A 17,566-nucleotide genomic window follows, 5' to 3' on the forward strand; every position below is an offset into this window, starting at 1 on the left:
ATTTAATTTGACTTTACCGACTCGAGGTATATGGACTATAGTAATTTTGCCCAGCCCGCCCCCCCCCACCCACCCACCAAAGTATTTATGAACACTCCCTATTGTGTCCTTATATTTTAAGATAGCTTTTGGCTATTATACATGCTGACCAGGTTAGTTCCTCTGAGAGTGTTCATAAAAGTTGTAACCTCCGACATCAAAATCCTAAAAAGGGTGGATTTTTTTATCCTTTTCATGGTCATGCCCTAAAGAGAAACCAAAAATATAGGCCCGTGTCATTACTAAAAATTAGCTAAAAATGGCCATTTGGAGTTTTTACTCCAATATTGGAGTTGTAGTGTTACATCCAAATTGTAAAGTGTGCAAATTTTGTTGATACGCAATTGAATACTTAACATTCATGCGCACGGAGCACCCAAAATATTTAGAATGTGCATGCCTTGTCATATATTTTACTCCATATTTGTACCCCCTTTTTTTGATCCCCCTATGAAGGACCGAATTGTTTTATCATTTTAGAACCCAAAATTTTTTCATTCCCTGTATTTTGAACCCCCACCAAAGTATTTATGAACACTCCCTAATGATCCTTGTAGACTTCGGATATTTTATGATTTTCTTATCACTGCTTTCATTGCCCCATCTTTGATCGAAATAATTGACACAAACAACATAATCACTTGCTTGATGTCTCTTTATTAACAAGAGTACATTTGCTTATTCTTAACAAAATAGGTTTACTTTTTGGATTGTTGGTATGAAAATATACGAATTGGGTTTTGTATAATTATTTGTTGGATTCACAATACAATGTGCCGCCACCAGTTGCCAGTCCATGTTTGACCTCCTGGGTTGACATCTTCATTCTTGTCATCATTGAATACATGCAAGTGGTGATAATCATTAATTCACGAACCATTATATTGACAAACTAAACAAATGTTGCCATATATTCTTGTGCAATATTCATATTACACAGGCTTTGATTGTAGACATTATGTAATGCATATTTTGGCTTAATCCGAGCAATCGCTTGACAGCGCATCGTATTGTGAATTCCTTCAATTAACAGGCCCAATATTGAGATATCCAAGTTGAAATCCATATGCCCCTTATGAAAATATTACCTTAATCTTTCACACAAGGAGTGGGATTACCTGGATGTTCGACTCCATTAGAAATCTACACCCCCTGTGTGGGAGATTAAAGTCTTCCATCGGGTGTATGAATTTCAACTGGAATAACAATTGAGCATACCAGCAAGCCGCACATAAATTTATATAAAGTTTCTTATTGTAAATAAATATCTTATTTTTTAATATAAACTATATAAATATTGTGGTACAAAAATATATTTTAATGTTTTGAATGGTGGTTCTTGGCGAACACTTGATTAATTATGGTTGTGTCAGCTGCAATGAAGAGTGACTATATTTGGTTACATTGAAGTGGATGCTACTTCTCCATGGAGTCATAATAACAGTTTCAAGACGGATGATGCCGGTTCTGGCGCCAGGTGCTCCCAATTACACCAATACTAGATGAATTATTTTACCAATGTATATTTACTGAAGTAGTAACTTTTCTCATTGAGATCTTGTCATATCAATAAGAACCCCAAATACCCCAAATCAAGATATGTTGTTGAGCACAAGTAAATTCAAACAGTTCAGACCCATGAACACAACATTAGCATTTTGTCAGAGCTTATATGATCAACCTTTCTTTTACATTTTGTCATGCACTACGAAAATGGACAAAATAAATAGACCATTTCCGTAATTCGGCAAATTATTTGAAAAACAAACACCCAATATATCTTCATGGATTCATGCACTTTGTCGCTACATATAGGCCTACTCTCTATAAGTGGAATGTGTATTGTGACAATGTGTCCGTTTCTTTGCACATAATATCAGGAATTACAGAAATGGTCAATTGCATGAATAGCCTGAAGTGCATTAGTGTTACAGGTAAATTTACGCCAGATTCCCTTGTCCAACTGCTTTATGTGTTACATTGTTTTCTCTGGTCCATTATGTGGTTTATCCTTCATGTAAGTATACATGAAATTAGCCTATGGTCAACACTTCATTGAGGGATTAGGCATCTTTATTTCAGAAGCTGTATAAACAAATTGGTATTTTTATTTGACAAAACTAAGTGAATTTTTACTCGCTACAACATTCCGTCATTCACATCGCAGGATTTCATCAGGTATGACCGATATGGTTATCTGATCTGGTTTCTGGTGTTCCTAAAGCTATGTATATGATCCCGTTATAAAAACTGGAAAAGACACTAAAGAACACCACAACCAGTTTCCCGGTAAGGTGGATCAGATATGACCATAACAGTCATACCGGATGAAGTCCTCCAATGTGAAGGACAAAATATTGTAGGGAAATACACTTGGTTTTGTCAAGCAAAAATGCCAATTCATTTACTTAACCAACAGACCTGATGAACTTATTCAACAAATAACTCGTAAGTATGCTTGCATGAAGGTAATACTCATTGTGTAGTTGGTTTACATTACTTATTGTCAAAAAATATCAACTTGAATGCATGCACAAGCCAGTGAAGAACTGGGAAGTTTCTCTATATTTTTCTTCTGTCCATTATGTGGTTCTATTACTTTACTTATATCAACTTATTTGCTAAATAGTGTCTACTTGAGTGCATTCGCTAGTCACGATAGCATTGATCACCCCCAAGCGCAGGTATTACCCGTCCTGTAATTGGTTAAAAAAAAATAAAAATGGCAGTTGTTAATGCAAATTAAGTAAATATAATTTCACTGTAAATCAATCATGCTTATATTGGTACCAACACCTTCATGTCAAACATAGTATGGATTCTGTTTATTACTAGTATATTTGAGTCATTGTATTGGCCAGTTTCAAGACAGTGGCTCAATGAGTATGAAATCTACTAGTGAATTAAAGTTGGGGAACTTGAACATGATTGTGCATCACTCATGAAGAGAAAATAGCATTCGTTTTCTAAAGAGAAATTGTGTTTATCTGAAAACAAAAGTAAGGACCCGGTTAACATTAAAATGTTTCAATAAGTTATTCCCATTTCATTTTGGGCTGATAATCTGGTGCATACTATTTTGTTTTCCTCTTTTCTTTTTTTGTAAAGTGCTATGTTCATGTTATTTGAATTTGCAATAGCGCTATATAAGTGCTGGTATTATTATTATTCTTCAGAATCGGAATTGAATAAAATAAAATAATAATAATAGTTACGGCTCATTAGGCCAATTTGGGAGAAAAATTACCAAATTGACCCAGGCTGAATGTCCTTGTAGGGAACACTGGTCCCATTGTTCGTGCTACATCAGGTCCCCCACTGTAAAAATCGCACTGGCCAAATTTGCACGCTACAGAGCCTGAAAAAAAGATCCCACGAACCACAAATTGACACGCGGATGGGCGTTGCCATGGGGTGCCAACGTGGTCGCTAACAAACACGTCGCCAGCACAAGCGTCCTACGCGATCAATAACGCATACAGGGCGCATTCAAGTGCGCCTACGCAGCTGGTAGTTCCTGGATACGCGATGACAGGGTCAATGGCTGCTTCCACGCAGTAACATACTTCTGAACTGAGTGTCAGGGCTCTGGCTACATACCTTGTTGGACAATCTCAAGAATTGGCGAGTCTATTTCGGCAGGACCGGTTGGTTGCCCAGGAAACAAGACTGGGGTTTGTTTGTAGCTCATAACGGCAATTTGTAAATGTTGCAAATCCGCTAGGTTCAGTACCTCAAGATGTTCTCCACCTGCAGCAACAAATAAATCAGATGGAGTGCTACATATAAGGCTAAAAATCAAAAACAAGTTTATGGCATAATTTAAAAAAAAAACCTAAATGTGAAATGGGTTTTTTGTGTGTTTTTGTATTTAAAATTTTTTGATCAGGTTATAAAAAACTACAACCCTGTTTTACAGGTGGACAGACTTTAAGTAGGGTCGGTCAGGAATTTTTTTAGTTTTATTTTATTTATTTTTTAATCTAAAAATATCTCCCAAAAGCTTGACAAATCTGTAAAAAATTTGATATTTCAAAACATTTTCAAAATATGTTTGCAAACAATTTAGAAACATTTTCGAAATGTTTCGCAAAAACTTTCCAATCAAAATAAGAATGTTTTACATGATTTGAGCAACATTAAAAACAGAAAAAAAATCTCCAAAATGCAAAATCTAATGGTAAGATATGCCAAATCAGTGCAGATATTTCATATTGCTTGTAAACAAAGAATGATAATTTATTAATCTTGAACTGGCTTCCCAAAAAGGTTCAAAGCTGTTTGAAGATATTTGAAGATATTACTTTCTTACCAATTACAGGTATAGTGAGGACGTATTCAAACAGCCGTATTCCATTAAACATATACACCATTACTCTAGACTGGCGATCCAAGACAAGTAGATAGTTTTGACTCTGGATGACAAATTGACCTAGAGATTTTGTTCCATCTGCGGATATGTCCTGTATCCATTGCAGACGAGGTGATCCATCTGGTACATATCTATGGCAGAGAGAGAGTAGAAAGGGAAAATATGGAATTTACACATCAATTCAAGTCAATAAATGACATTGTTGACAATGGGCTTTACAGATTCAGTTGGTGTTATGTCATTTCACCATTACCAAAGAAACTGTTTGAGGTCAATACCAATCAAATTGGTAAATTACAACATGATAAATGGTGCAAATGCTTATAGCATGGAAGGTCTGTTTTAGCAACAACAGCAAAATGAGCAGAAAGTTGCTAGGGAAGAAAAGGACATATGGTGTATTGTATTTGTCAGAAAACAATAAAAAATTAAACAATTCTTCAATGAAATTTGATTTATTACAAGCATTTTTACGGTGCTCTACAAAGCACTGAGAGATGCTGAATCTGATCACTTCCTCCAAGCGGCAGCCTTTTAAAGCATTTCGTGTCTGTACTTGTGACTATTCGTTGGTTCGCCTCAAGTTTGGTAGGGATGTCAATGCCTTTTCGCGGTAGCGTTGCAAGCATGCCGACAAACCGCCTTTGTATGCGTGCATGTACACTCGGCGTGATTAACTTTACACACACATTAAATACTGCACTCCGCGAAATAGGCACCTATGTTACTACCTAACTTGAGGTGAACCAATGTATATCTATATAGCACTGCGATGGATTGGGAAAGTCCGGGGTAAACACCCTACTCTTTTCTAAACTAACTGATATACATTAATAGGTATGACTCCTTATACATGGGACTAATGGCTTAACCCTAACCCTACCCGTGTTTTTTTGGCTATCGGAAGGGAAAGAAGGAACGAAAAAGGAGAGAAGATGTCGAAGAAAGACACTTGGCACCCCCGGGCTTTGAACCTCGGACCCCTCGCATGCCACGCAGAAGATCCCCAGCATGTAGCTACACAGGTGACGTTGGTCCGGCCAACGATTCCCTGGGCATATATGACTTGGTCTGATTGCGTCATCAAGTCCTGTGGAATGCATGCACACAGAGTGGTTTTAATAGTGAGCTTTAGTGAGTCCTAGTTGGGTTAGGGTTAATGTCCTCCTATGGACCAAGTATACTCCCACGGTTCACTTACCCATTGTCAATATCCCAGCAAGTTACCACCGCCAGAGAATATTTAACACAGAACACCGGCCCCATCAGGCCATGCTCTCACACTATGTTGATTGTGTGACAAGCAACATTTTTACATTTTCCAAATTGTTACTTGTAATTGAATTGACATTTTAGGCTTTAAGTTGATTTCTTGAATTTTCAGTTCGATCAAACACAGCAGGTTGGCATTTATTAGGCCAAATAAACATAACTTGTACAGATACATCAAAATCCTGATTAGCTAGCAAATATCACATGTACTCTTCTCAGTCTCTATAACTAGCACATTCAACCCATTGTGGAACGTTTTTCAAACAAATTTCAAACAAATTCAGGCTACCGGGCAATCCTGCATATCATGACCGGCAACCTAGATTTGTTGGAAAAACGTCCCACGATGATGTGAATCTGCTATAAAAGATTGTTTTTCAATAACAATGTAAACATAACTTACTCATAGACTTGTACGGGTACGTTAAAATCCTGATTGAAGTAGTCTCCTTGGAACTCATTGGCATATATTACATAGAAACGGCCCTCCATCTCCATCATTATAACATCATTTGCTGCAGAGGTGGTAACTTGGGCAACTTTGTCAAATTCACCCGATTGTTGCAGCTTCCAGAGGGTAGACTTTGTTGAGAATGACCCCGATCTAGAGTCTACCTGATTGGCCAAAGCTAGATGGAGTTCATTGTCGACAAAGAAATGCTTCACCTAGAACAAATAAATGTAACAAAGAAGCATTAAATGTACGAGGGGTTATTCAAGCTGTGGAGGATAGTGGATTCCAGGTGCATTTTACCAGGGATGCAAGTTTTCCAGAAATTTCACCATATAAAAAGATTCCAAAAATGTAAAAAACAAATTCTTTTACATTTCCTGAATTGGTGAATTGAATGATGATATTTTGTCAAAGAAATTATCACCACATCTTCATGCTTTTACAAATCACATTAAAACTGGTTCCCGATGCATGCATGTTCACATTGAACATGTACATGAAGGAGGTCTTTACCGCAGCAATATCAAAGGGGCTCTTAGGTTTTAGATGGTATTTATGAGTAACTGGGGATCTCATGTTCTCATTACAAGTGTTCAAAAGTAAAGACAAAATGTGACCGTTCACGGCGAATGAGCCGTAAATTCCTCCCTGGTCAATTTTGTTTTATTTTGTGTTTAAAAAATAAACATAAACTTAAAAATGGTATATCATTTGACTTCAAACGATATCCAGAATGCTCCTTCAACAAAATTGTAGCTTTTTACGTTTTTTACATGTGTCTCTTTTTCCACATTGCTGGCAATAAATATCAAACAGTCATAATTGGCGGTCATTTCAAATCATCCCCAAGTCAACGAGGTTTAAGAAAGTTCTCTCATTGTTAATTGTTGGTTATGTATACCTGTACAAAATACAATGCCTGGTAACCCACCACTTGAACAGGATTTAGCAAAAGCAAACAAAGACCAGAGCTATTAAAAGTTCTATAGCAATCTAAGGTATAAGCTTATTATCCACTTCAACAATAGGATTATTGATTAGTTTTTGACTATCAAAATGAGACAGATGTCGGGCCAGCTTAAGTTATCGATGAATACGACCTTTGTACACATTTTACACCGTAACTCAGAATACAATTTAGGGAATTTACGGCTCATTTGTGCTGCCGGGTCACAAATAGGGTTATGAAACTTGAAATGAAATATGGGAACCAGTACTTTTTGACACAGATCTCAACCTAGCTTCTCTTTTTGATGTTTGTTCACTGATGTATGTAGACTGCAAACTTCTGCACATAAATTTCGGAAGCCTATTATATAGCATAACAAAAGGGTAGTTCCTGACAGATGCACAAATCCATTAGTGTGCGAAATTGGTTATTTGCACATGAAAGAACATAGTTTAATGTTAGTGTCCTTTCCTGATGCATGTGTTTATAAAAGATATGTCAGGTTTGCTCAGGCTGAAAACGGTCAAATTCCTAATAAGTGGCATGTACAGCACACGGTGCATTCTGGGATGCTGTGAAAATGTTTCACTGCAGGCATGAGAATTTTCAGTTTAAAAACTGAATTCAGTTTTTTTTATAGTCAAAATTTCCGCAACTTTATTTAATTTCAGCCTGTTTTTGGTACTTTTTGCCCAATTTCACGCGCATTTTCAGTTTTTTCAGTTTTTTTTAGGAAAGTGCAGTCTCATGCCTGTGTTTGATATTTCGTCACAAAAATAGCAAAACCATTTTTAGGGAGGGAGTGATACCCCCTTGCCTATTCTCCAGACAAGCTCCCATGCATGTTCGATGCCACACATAACCACTCGGCTGTCTGGCCAAGGGCCAGTTTGATTTTCAGAACATTCAGCAATTGCACATGAGTAAGCAGCTGGTGTCATATGGTCTCTCACACACAAACATGCGTGCATTACAATACAATTGAAATGATGGGACTGTATATTGTACAGAATTCATACACTCCTAGATAGTGAGAACCAATCAGAGCAAGCATTAGTAAATTACTAGCCATGCATAAATATTGTATAATTGCACGGGCGCGCACTCTGCGCAGTGCTTTTGGACGCGTTCATTTTTCTTGCGGGTGGATGCACTTATATTTGTTTGCATTTTCCAACATTTTTAGTGACAATTTTGTTATAAAAATTGCAAAAATCACGGGATTTTTTAGTCGTGTATGAAATAGGTTAATAAATGCATATCACTTGTTGCTTGAGAAATTGTACAAAATAATGCACTTGTACCGAGATGTTGATGCGTCTAATGCACTCCCTCTTCGGAGCTCGTGCATTAGGCGCATCAACACAATTTCACTCCCAACAAGTGATACACGTTTATTAACCTATAAATATACAAACCACACCTGTGTATGTACACACATATGCATGGATGGATGATCTGTACTGAAGCTTTTTTTAACAATCTGTGGGGTTGTGTGTGTGTGCATGTATAGTCCCCATTAAAACTGTATTTTTAGGGTATTTGGGCATAGCAAATTTGAGGATGCATCCCCGATTGGCAGGTACGTGTCCTTTTGATAGATAAAAAAAATAGTTCCCAGATAGGGAATTACAAACCTACCCCCGCACACCCCTCTACCTGTCTGTGCCGGCAATTGCGGACCTTATGTATTGCTTTCAAAACAAGGATGTCTAAAATAATGGTTAATCGACATATCAAGGACTAAAATGGTGGATTTTACGTGTGTATAGATGAATTAATTTTGCACATATTTTCCTACACCTCAATGGCAGCAGACTTTGACAAGGTCCAAACCACCTGAAATGTGAATTAATGCAGGCTTGGCAGGGATTTGAAATTGCATCCAACTGTATTAGATAGACAAAAGGGTGACTTTTAAAGTAGCTTTTATCCACCCAATTGGGCAGTCACAACACCAGATAGGTGCAGATGGACCCCATGGCCAAATAAATTCTGACCATCTCATGAATTCATCTTGTATGATACACAGTATGATACACAGTATAATACACAGTATAATACACAGTATAATACACAGTATAATACACAGTATAATACACAGTATAATACACAGTATAATACACAGTATAATACACAGTATAATACACAGTATAATACACAGTATAATACACAGTATAATACACAGTATAATACACCCCATACTACACAGTATAATACACAGTATAATACCGTATAATACACAGTATAATACACAGTATAATACACAGTATAATACACAGTATAATACACAGTATAATACACAGTATAATACACAGTATAATACACAGTATAATACACAGTATAATACACAGTACAAAATATGCCTATATCCGTAAACTCAAAGGTCTCTACATGTAATGAAAATATTAGTAAACTAAGATGTGCTCAATGTACAACCAAAATTGTTAGACATGATATTTATGTAACTTGTAAAAATTGTACTCTTGATTATCATATTACATGCATCGACTCTCATGAATTTGAGAAATCAAATAATTGGTTTTGCAAATCTTGTTTCTACAAAATATGTAATGAGGAACTTCCATTCAAAGAAAATGTTGTTGATCTTCAATGCAAATTACAAAAAGGGCTCAAAATTGCTCATATCAACATCCAGAGTTTTATAAACAAAATTGACTATGTTAACCTACTTATGTATAATAATAAGATTGATGTTTTGTGTCTTACAGAAACATGGTTAAATGATGAAATTGATGATTCAGAAATTAATATTAATGGTTATACTACTTTTAGGTTAGATAGGCAAAATGGAATATCTCATGGTGGAATTCTTTGTTATGTTAAGGACAGCTTGTCATGTAAACAGAATAATGATCTCCATAACAATGACATTGAAGCTCTTTTCATAGAAATCAATTTACCTAGTACTAAACCTATTCTGATAAGTACTGTGTATAGAACACCAACTGCTACTATTGATTATCTAGATGAACTTAATGAAACTTTCCAGAAATGTAACAACTTATATGATGAAGTGTATATCCTAGGAGATTTTAACTTAGATATAGCTAAGACTTTTTATTCTAAAAGGGGATCTACTCTGGCAAATGATTCAAATATGAAGCAGTTAATTAATGAATATACAAGGGTAACACCCACAAGTAAAACAAAAATTGACCTGATATTTGTATCTAAGCCAGAAAATGTAATTTCATCAGGAGTTCACAGTTTAGGTCTGAGTGACCATTCATTGATATATGTAGTTCGTAAGCATAACCAAATAAAACATCCTCCAAGAAATGTTAAGACAAGATGTTTTAAACAATTTAATGATGCTGATTTTATTAATACTATTCAAAATATTGATTGGAATCAAATTGAAGATATTGATGATGTAAACATTGCACTTAGCACATGGCAATCACTTTTTATTGAAGCATGTGATAAGCATGCACCTTTTAGAGAAAAAAGGATTAAAGGATACCTTCCTGAATGGATCAATAGTGATTTTCTAAGATTAAGTAAAGATAGAGACTTCTATTTTGATAAAGCACACAAAACAAACAATCCAGCTGATTGGGATATGGCAAAAACTTTAAGGAATAAAGTTAACAATATGAGATATTATCTTAAAAGAATTATTGTAATGAAGCTGTTGTTAATAACATGAATGATAGTAAAAAACTGTGGAAAAGTATTAAGAAAATTATTCCAAACAGTAAATCATCCACTGTGCCTAACATTAATTCTAATAATGATGTTCCAAATGCTAAGTATACAGCAGACATATTTAACAAGTATTTTACATCAATTGGTAATGAACTTGGAAACAAATTTGATACAAATGCAAATGTAAATTGTACATGTAATTCTATTTGCTCTCAACAATGTAATTCATCATCTACATTTAAATTCCAGGAAATTAGTCCTGAGTTTGTTTTTGATCAGATACATAATATGAAGATTGATAAATCAACTGGTCTAGATGAATTTAATGTCAAGCTGCTCAAATTAGCTGGACCTTACATTTCAAATTGTCTTGCATATATTTGTAATATATCTTTAAGTAAGTCTATTTTCCCTGATCTATGGAAAAAAGCAAAAGTAACACCAATCTATAAATCAGGTGACAAAACTGATGTTGGAAATTATAGGCCCATTTCTGTTCTTCCAATTGTTTCCAAAATTATTGAGAGGGCCATTCATGATCAATTGTATATGTTTATGACTAATGCAGGTCTTCTCTCTGAAGATCAATCTGGTTTCCGTGCCAACCATTCAACTACCACAACTTTACTTAATGTAGAAGATTTTATTCTTAAGAACATGGATAGTGGATTTGCTACTGGTGTTATATTTATTGATTTAAAGAAAGCTTTTGACACGGTCAACCATGAAATACTTCTTAAAAACTTGAAAAATATGGTGTTCAAGGCAGAGAGCTTCTGTGGTTTAAATCATATTTGTATGAAAGATCTCAAACAGTTAGTGTAAATTCTTCTTTATCTGATTTTGAAAATGTAAATATTGGAATTCCGCAAGGATCAATCTTGGGTCCTTTGTTATTTATTATTTTTGTAAATTGTATGCCTAATGCTGTTAACTGTAAAACCATTATGTATGCAGATGATACAAGTTTAATGTGTAAAGGAAAGAATGTTTTGGAAATGCAAGCTAAACTAGAGTCAAGTCTTCACAGTGTAGCAAATTGGTTTCACATAAACAAACTTACTTTAAATGTTGATAAGACCAAGTTTATGATCTTTGGTACCAACCACATGCTTGAAAAGTTTAATGATATAAATCTAACATATGAGGGTAGTTTTATTATTGAGCGAGTTCATGAGTTTAAATATCTTGGAGTAAAACTTGATTCTAAACTTTCTTGGTCAGCTCATGTAGATTATTTATGTAAAAATGTTTCTAAAAAATTGGTGTCATTAGGCGTGTTAAATACTTCCTGCCTCGTCAAACCATTGTTATGTTATCAAATGCACTTGTTATGCCTCAATTTGATTATGGAAGTTCTGTATGGAGTAATTTTTCTAGTGAATTTCAAACAAGGCTGCAAGTGTTACAAAATCAGCTAGCCAGGACAATTTTATCTGCAGATATTAGAACACCAATAAGTAACTTAATGAGTGCACTAAAGTGGTTAAAACTAAATGATAGATGGCAAAATCATCTTCTCGTTTTAGTTTTTAAGTGTTTAAGAAATATAGGGCCATCTTATCTATCATCTCAATTTGAATTTGTTCATGATAGTCATATGCATATTACCAGGAATCATACATCAAACACTTTGGTTGTACCAAAATGTAATTCAAATTCAGGCAAGCGTACATTCCATGTCAGAGCTGCTAATACTTGGAATGGAATTGCACCTCAAATCCATAAAGAATTAAATAATATGTCTTTGTATCAATTTAAAGTGCAAACAAATATTTCTGCTAAATAACTTGTATTTCTATTCCCTTATAAATTGTACTTTTATAAGAACATCTTAACTTTAGTTTGTATTTTATATAATCTTTGCCATATGTAACCAATATTATGCTTTTGATTTATCATGTGTATTTACCGTTTATCAATTTATGTACTTTACATTATTTATAATTGTATGAGGGCCTGCTTGGAAAGCAGTGCTTGACACTGAAGTGGAATTACCCTCAATAAAGAAAGATTATTATTATTATATATTATTATGAACAGCGGTGGGTAGATTTAATGCACAATAGCAGACCACAGCAGACAAAAGGCATTTGGCATGCAGGCAAGTGCTCATTTACAGTTAAGTCCACGATTTAGAAAAGGGCAGGCAAACACCGACTCACTAAACACACACACACCCCTACACGCATTTGGTACTACATACAGTGTACCTCACAAATTGACATTGTGAGGTAAAATTTATATACCAAATGACATTAATGGTCCAGGTGTTTATAATTATGTGATTCGCTATAAAAACATTTTAGGATGCATAAAAGACCATTAAAAATGTAGAAACTGGTTGAGAGAAGGTCCTATCATTGCCAGGTTAATCCTAGAACATTGTAAAAGTGTAAAAAATGCAAACATCTATATACAGGGTTGCCAAACCTGCAAATTTGTAGCCCAAAATTCAAAAATCACAACAAGAAACAATTGGGCGACTTAAACATTGGCTCCCATGACTTCCGGTAATTTGCTTTCCCATAGAAACCGATGGTTAAGACAAAAATTAGGCCAGTTTTTGATTATTTCACCTGCAATTTGGGCTGAAATTTGTTGGCAACCAAATAACTTACTTTCACACCACCCACTGATGGTACAGCCTTCCAAAAGGTAAATCCCACAGAAGAATCTCCACAGTAGATGTACACATTGAGTCGACTGTTGTAAGATGCAGTTCTCACATTAGTTATAGCTATACACTGATCTTGTGTCTGCGGATTCACAAAAACCTCCACATCAGTTGGGTAAATGCATGGTAGATGTTGGAAGACATACCAATCTGAGGAGACACTGTCTTTGACCAGGATTGTTGCAAGGACACTGCCAGCGTAAGCTCCAGGAAGGGAAGCTGCACAAGAAATGAAAGTTACACATTGGTGTTTTGACAGGAGTTTATATTTGCCAGCAACTTTCCCTGGTAATTGTAGATGTTGCAATTTAGGATAGCTTTGCCTTCCACTAATAGGGCATGTCATATGGTTGGTAGCCATCTTGCATCATCCAATTACCACAGTCTAGATATTTATAAAGGCCCATTCAGCAATTGACTCATTCCAATAAATCATCCAAATTCAGTTTTATGCACCTTTATTAGTAACATTGTGCCTACATAGTCTGCCAGTTGATAAGCCAAAAGCCATGAATTAAAGACAAAATAAGACACTTTTTCATGAAGCTAGAATATCTCTACTTAAGTATAGACACGACTCTAGATCAAAAGAAGCTTTCAAATTATTTCCAATATTTTGAAGAGCACCATCATGTGTCAAAACCTGTATATTTTGAACCGAAAGTTATACATCGACTCCTGGTCACATAAAGGTTTTCTTGGTGATTGGTGGTGCACTGTAAAGAAATATCAATTTTCTATAGAGTCAAGCTGAAATTTTTTACTATTACAGGCATGTGATTTTTCAGCCGATTCAGCTTTTTTGACTGCTCAAATGTACGCATTTTTAGTTATTTTCAGCTTTTTTGTTCTACTTCAGATTTTTTCAAGTGAAGTCACTCTCATGCCTGCTATTGCGAAAAAGTAAATCTGGTCATAATTTCCAAATTATTTCATGTTCTCACAGAATCGCTGAAAATCCTTTTCATTAAAGATTCTAAAAGAATTGTCTGAATATTGCACCAGTACTCTCCAAATCATGGTGCCCCTTTTTTGAAGTGGACAGAAGGCAAAGTAAATATGTATGTATATTACTAAAGTCCGTAGCAAAACTACATACCTTGTGGTTGCGAGTCTGGAGCGAGCGTCCACTTATTGGTAAAACAGGAAGATCCGCTGTCATCAGTAAGACTACTGACCACCATAAATAGTCTGCCATCATCTATGAACGTATCAACTGCAGTAGCCATGATTGGCTCCAATGTCTATAAATAAATATAGGAAAAAATCTAATCTGAGTGTGTTTACTAACTTGGTTATGAAAAAGCAATCTAGAGTGTATGTACCAACTTGGTAAATTAAGTTTTCACGGTTGCCAAGTTGCTGCATATGCATCTATTCTTCAATCACCTTTGGTAATGCTCATTATACTATACATTCAGCAGGATAGAGGAATAAACCTATAGAGGTACAGGTTTTGCTGGAGCAATTATGCTCATATAGGTCATCAAAGTGCCCATCACTTGGTGTTTAGCCCAGACTCTCTGAATTAACTTGCAGGAGGTTCACCACTCCTGCACAACCATAGTCAGTTTTACCTTCCCAGCACTAGATATGCTGGTACCACTGTGTACACCTACAATCATGCATGAAAATGATGGGCCACTTTATGCATTTTACACATCCCGGATCCCCTATAACAATGTTGAGTGCTGAATGGAGTGGCATATGATTGTACTATATATGTACAATGTATACCCCAACATTGCTTGGAGTGGGAGGATTGATGCACAAAATCGTCCACTTTGAAAACATTGTATTATTGACCACTTTTCTTGTAATTGACGTCATAGGACCATACAAATTTGAAGTGTCCCAACACATTTGCACAGGATTGTGGGTGGAGAGACACAAGTGTGTAGGAAGTGCACAATAACCCTGGGCTTTGAAACATCAACATGGCAAAAAAATTAAATACCCTTTTCTAAACTTACGGTTTCCAATTCATAATTCTGTACAGTTTCATTCCATTTGTATATTCTGGAGTCTACACATCCATCTGATGATACCTCGGTTTCCTTGGCTTCAATCAGGTAATTTGATCCGTCATATTCAACACCATGCCACTGACCCAAGCCAATGGTCACTACATCCTGGAGAGATGCGATGTGTTGGAAGATCGCTTCCACATCTGAATAAAAAGGAAAAAGGTTACAACTTTTGTGCCCTGCAAGACATCCCAAAACCCAGATAAATCAATCCCTTATCATATGCCATTTCAACATTTAATGCATAATACATAGGCCTATAGCAGGAACAACAAGTCCTGTGATTTAAATTTAGAGATTAGAGGCCATTAATTGATTTAGAAGTTTTCATCCAACATTTATGGACAAAGAATCTTATGGTGTTAACATGTATTTACACACTCTGATCTATTCATTTTACCCTGATGCATTTCTGAAAAGTGATTTGGGCCGAGATATTTGGGTTGAAAAATGCAGTTTGTGATTTTGTTAAAACTTTTTTTTACCAATTATTAAAACTGCTATAACTTGGAAAGTAAATAAAGTATGAACGTCATATTTGCTGTGGAGAATACATGTCACATGTATATTCAATATTCGTTAACAAAAAAATTGCATTTTTATATTTGGACAAAATATTTGAGGGAAAATGCATTTGGTGATTATGTTTTCGCTTTCAAGAAATTATTACTTTGGAACATCAAATGGAGTTTGAAAAAACAGTGCAATTATATAATAGTATGCTACGCACAGGCACAATGCCTACATGGTTATCCACAAGCCTCCGCACACTCCACAGGTTTTCACTGACCACTACGGCCCCACATCATTCCATAAACCATTAAACAACAACTCAAGGACTTTGCTGCTTAGAAGTGTACACCCTAGACATTCCACAATTGACCTTCGCAGCCAGGATCGGCTCCCCGAGTATCGCACAAGTTACAACGAGACAATTTGCAGGAATTTCCTTGTCCAAGGGAACAATTTTTCCATGAGAGGTTACTAAACCACTGCTAGGGTTTGAACCCACAACCTCTCGCATCATAGTTGAATGCCTTATCGATTGAGCTAACTTTACTGCTTTTTGAAAAGACAGACTTTCTCTCCCTCCACTGATCTACCCATAGTCACATTGAACTTGTGTTGCAAACTTACTTTCCTGAACATCTACTATGTCACCAAGAAGTTCATAGTTTTGGTCCAAACTGGCATTGAGTGTTTCAAAATTTGGGTAAGTATAAATCTGATCATAGAAATCTGGCATGTTTACTCCATTAATTAGCGCCAGAGAGAACAAGTTTCCAAAGATGGCTTTTTGTAAAATAGTGTACGTCCCATCTATGGATTGCGGTCTGGACATCAATAGCTGCAGTGAAAAGCAAAAGATAAAAATGTGTAAGTAAACTGGCCTCAAAATTTTTTCACAAGGTCATATCTTAAATTCCTGTCCATAAAAATGAACAAAAATTGAACATAAGATTACTTCAATACTCTACTCTAAACACTAGTCAGTAACCAAACAGTTGTCCAACTGACACAACAGCAAAATGCACTGACATGGAACAGCTTCCTGGAACACATTCACAGCCCAATAATTGGCACCCAACACAAGAAATCTGTGAGTAAATGGAATAGTGTGGAACAAGACCAGTTTCTTGAAGAAAGTGTGAAAAGCAGAAGCACCCCCGTTCCATACTATTCCACTTACTCTTTGGAAATAATCGCCTGTGTACGGATCTTAAACGCATTCTCACAGGCTTCTTTTGCTGGGTTCCAATTAATCGCCTGTGAATGTGGTCCCAGAAGCTGTTCAGTGTCGGTGCATTTTACTGTTGTGTCAGTTGGACAACTGCTTGGTTACTGACATGCGTTTAAGTAGAGTATTGAAGTAATTCTGTGTGTAATTTTTATTCATTTTTATGGACAGGAATTTATGATAGGACCTTGTGAAAAATTATAAGTTTCTTTTTGAAGCCAGTTTATATATTTATTAAGGTCAAACCACTTTGATGCCAACAATTTTTGTTAAATTGTGTTTATTTTTCTACTTCTATATAATTCATACTTCAATAAAACACTTGCTCAACTTTTTACAAAATGCTTGGGGAAATATTTTGATACA

At 35.6% G+C, this 17,566-nt stretch overlaps 1 protein-coding gene across 1 annotated transcript in view; it reads right to left on the bottom strand.

The window, feature by feature from the left end:
* Nucleotides 1–676: 676 nt before the first annotated feature.
* LOC140160146 (uncharacterized) overlaps nucleotides 677–17,566 on the bottom strand; it is a 76,109-nt gene continuing 59,219 nt past the window's right edge. The window contains 8 exon segments of the mRNA XM_072183423.1: nucleotides 677–2,735; nucleotides 3,640–3,789; nucleotides 4,352–4,542; nucleotides 6,087–6,349; nucleotides 13,380–13,654; nucleotides 14,535–14,679; nucleotides 15,409–15,605; nucleotides 16,600–16,810. Of these exon segments, the coding sequence (XP_072039524.1) occupies nucleotides 2,689–2,735; nucleotides 3,640–3,789; nucleotides 4,352–4,542; nucleotides 6,087–6,349; nucleotides 13,380–13,654; nucleotides 14,535–14,679; nucleotides 15,409–15,605; nucleotides 16,600–16,810 (1,479 nt within the window). The 3' untranslated portion in view covers nucleotides 677–2,688.

This window comes from Amphiura filiformis, chromosome 9 (assembly GCF_039555335.1).
Source record: "Amphiura filiformis chromosome 9, Afil_fr2py, whole genome shotgun sequence".
Classification (NCBI taxonomy): Eukaryota; Metazoa; Echinodermata; class Ophiuroidea; order Amphilepidida; family Amphiuridae; genus Amphiura; species Amphiura filiformis.